At 52.7% G+C, this 1979-nt stretch overlaps 1 protein-coding gene across 1 annotated transcript in view; it reads left to right on the plus strand.

Moving 5' to 3' along the window:
• Positions 1-1979, plus strand: part of med27 (mediator complex subunit 27) — a 9737-nt gene that overhangs the window by 3945 nt on the left and 3813 nt on the right. The window contains exons 2-7 of the mRNA XM_015405128.1: positions 676-820; positions 1089-1219; positions 1287-1380; positions 1457-1564; positions 1642-1683; positions 1760-1837. Coding sequence (XP_015260614.1) covers positions 676-820; positions 1089-1219; positions 1287-1380; positions 1457-1564; positions 1642-1683; positions 1760-1837 — 598 coding nt within the window. The remainder of the gene's footprint in view (positions 1-675; positions 821-1088; positions 1220-1286; positions 1381-1456; positions 1565-1641; positions 1684-1759; positions 1838-1979) is intronic.

Genomic DNA, 1979 nt, shown 5'->3' on the forward strand with positions numbered 1-1979 from the left:
TCTTTTTTTACCGAACTGCATTTTCATCTCGTCTTTATTAGTCCACGAAAATTATTTCTGATTTAGTCCCAGTTATTGGTTATTAGTGGGGATTTTCGTCTCGTCTTTATCAGTCCACGAAAATTATTTCTGATTTAGTCCCAGTTATTGTTTATTAGTGGGGATTTTCGTCTCGTCTCGTCTAGTTTTCGTTCGGTGAAAAATGTGCGTTGACGAAAATATTTTCGTTTAGTTTTCGTTAACGAAATTAACACTAGCGGAGAGCAGTATTTATGTTTAACCATCTTGAAAAGATTGAGATTTTATGGTTGGAAAAGATGGCTAGGTCGGCACTAGCATCCATGTTTACTTCCGTAAACACAGAGCAGGCTGGCCCGTGACGTCATGGCGTCCTCTACTGCGCATGCGGGACATAGTTGGAACGCGCAAAAAGAAATGGATTGAGCATCAAGGCGTGCAGTGTGAACGTAGACCAACAGTCCCGCTGTCCCTCCAATAGAGGCGACGTCCATCACTGGACTGGATCAGATTAGAAAAAGAAATTCCCAGATCTAGACCTGGGAATTCTAGATCTGTCCAGATCTAGAACATTCAGATTGTAGAACATTTAGCAGCTATCTGGATCCAGACCCTGGTTCTCCGTAGGCGTGACCTGTCCCCTCCTGTCCCCCGCAGTGAGCTGGAGCGTCTCAGTGGTCTGGTCGGACGTCCCTCAGAGTCCCACCCTCTTCATAACAGCGGCCTGCTCAGTCTGGACCCGGTCCAGGATAAAACTCCTCTCTACTCTCAGCTGCTGCAGGCCTACAAATGGTCCAACAAGGTGAGTCCCGCCAGACGCCACCTTAGGCCGTTGCCATGGTAACACGTTCTGGGCCCCAGGGCCGTCCAGCTCCAGTCCTCAGAGGCTGCTGTCCTGCTGGTTTGGACGTGTCCTGCTCCAACACGGTTACCATGGTAACATCCCCTCATTCACCCCGGCCTTTCAGTCCTGGTTCCTTTCTTGGTGGGGGTCCTACAAACAGCGTGTTACCATGACAACCAGCAGTGGGTAGCGGTTCTGATGGATCGGTTGTTCTGGTTCTGGGCAGCTGCAGTACCACGCCGGTCTGGCCTCCAGCCTGTTGAACCAGCAGTCACTCAAGAGATCGGCCAATCAGATGGGAGCTTCAGCCAAGAGACGCCCCAAAGTCCAGCCCAACACTCTGGTCCTGCCTCCTCAGTGAGTTCTACGGCCCACAGTAGACCCATAGGCCCCGCCCCCTCTAACCCCGCCTCTTCCTGTCCAGGTACGTGGATGATGTCATTTCTCGGGTCGGGCGGATGTTTCCAGATATGACCATCGAGCTTTTCAGACCCAACGGGACGTCTGCCGTGCTGCTGGTATGAAAGCGGGTCAGAGTTCAGGTGTGGTTGCTAGGCAACGGGGCAGGTTCAAACTGACCTTTTTTCTGCTCAGGTGACGTTGGGAAAGGTGTTGAAGGCGATCGTCGTGATGCGTTCCCTCTTCATCGACAGGACGGTGGTCCGAGGGTTCAACGAGAACGTCTACAGTGAGGATGGGAAGGTGAGGGCGGAGCTTAGCTGGGCAGGTGATGCTTCTCTCAGCGTCTCCATGGTAACATTAGCTTGTCTCCTCCACAGCTGGACATTTGGACCAAGTCTCAGTTCCTGGTTTTCCAGAAGGTGAGAATCGCCGTCGTTAGATTCAGACTCTGATCTCATCAGGTTTCAACTTTCTGATTGGTTGTTTGGTTGCTAGGTAACGGATCACGCTACCACAGCCCTGCTGCACTATCAGCTGCCTCAGATGCCTGATGTGGTGGTCCGCTCCTTCATGGTGAGACACGTCCCTCCCCTCCGAGTCTAACCCGTCCCTCCCCTCCTAGTGTCCCCCGTCCCTCCCCTCCGAGTCTAACCCGTCCCTCCCCTCCTAGTCTAACCCATCCCTGCCCTCCTAGTGTCCCCCGTCCCTCCCCTCC

Source organism: Cyprinodon variegatus, unplaced genomic scaffold (assembly GCF_000732505.1).
Source record: "Cyprinodon variegatus isolate N-32 unplaced genomic scaffold, C_variegatus-1.0 Scaffold2005, whole genome shotgun sequence".
Taxonomy (NCBI): Eukaryota; Metazoa; Chordata; class Actinopteri; order Cyprinodontiformes; family Cyprinodontidae; genus Cyprinodon; species Cyprinodon variegatus.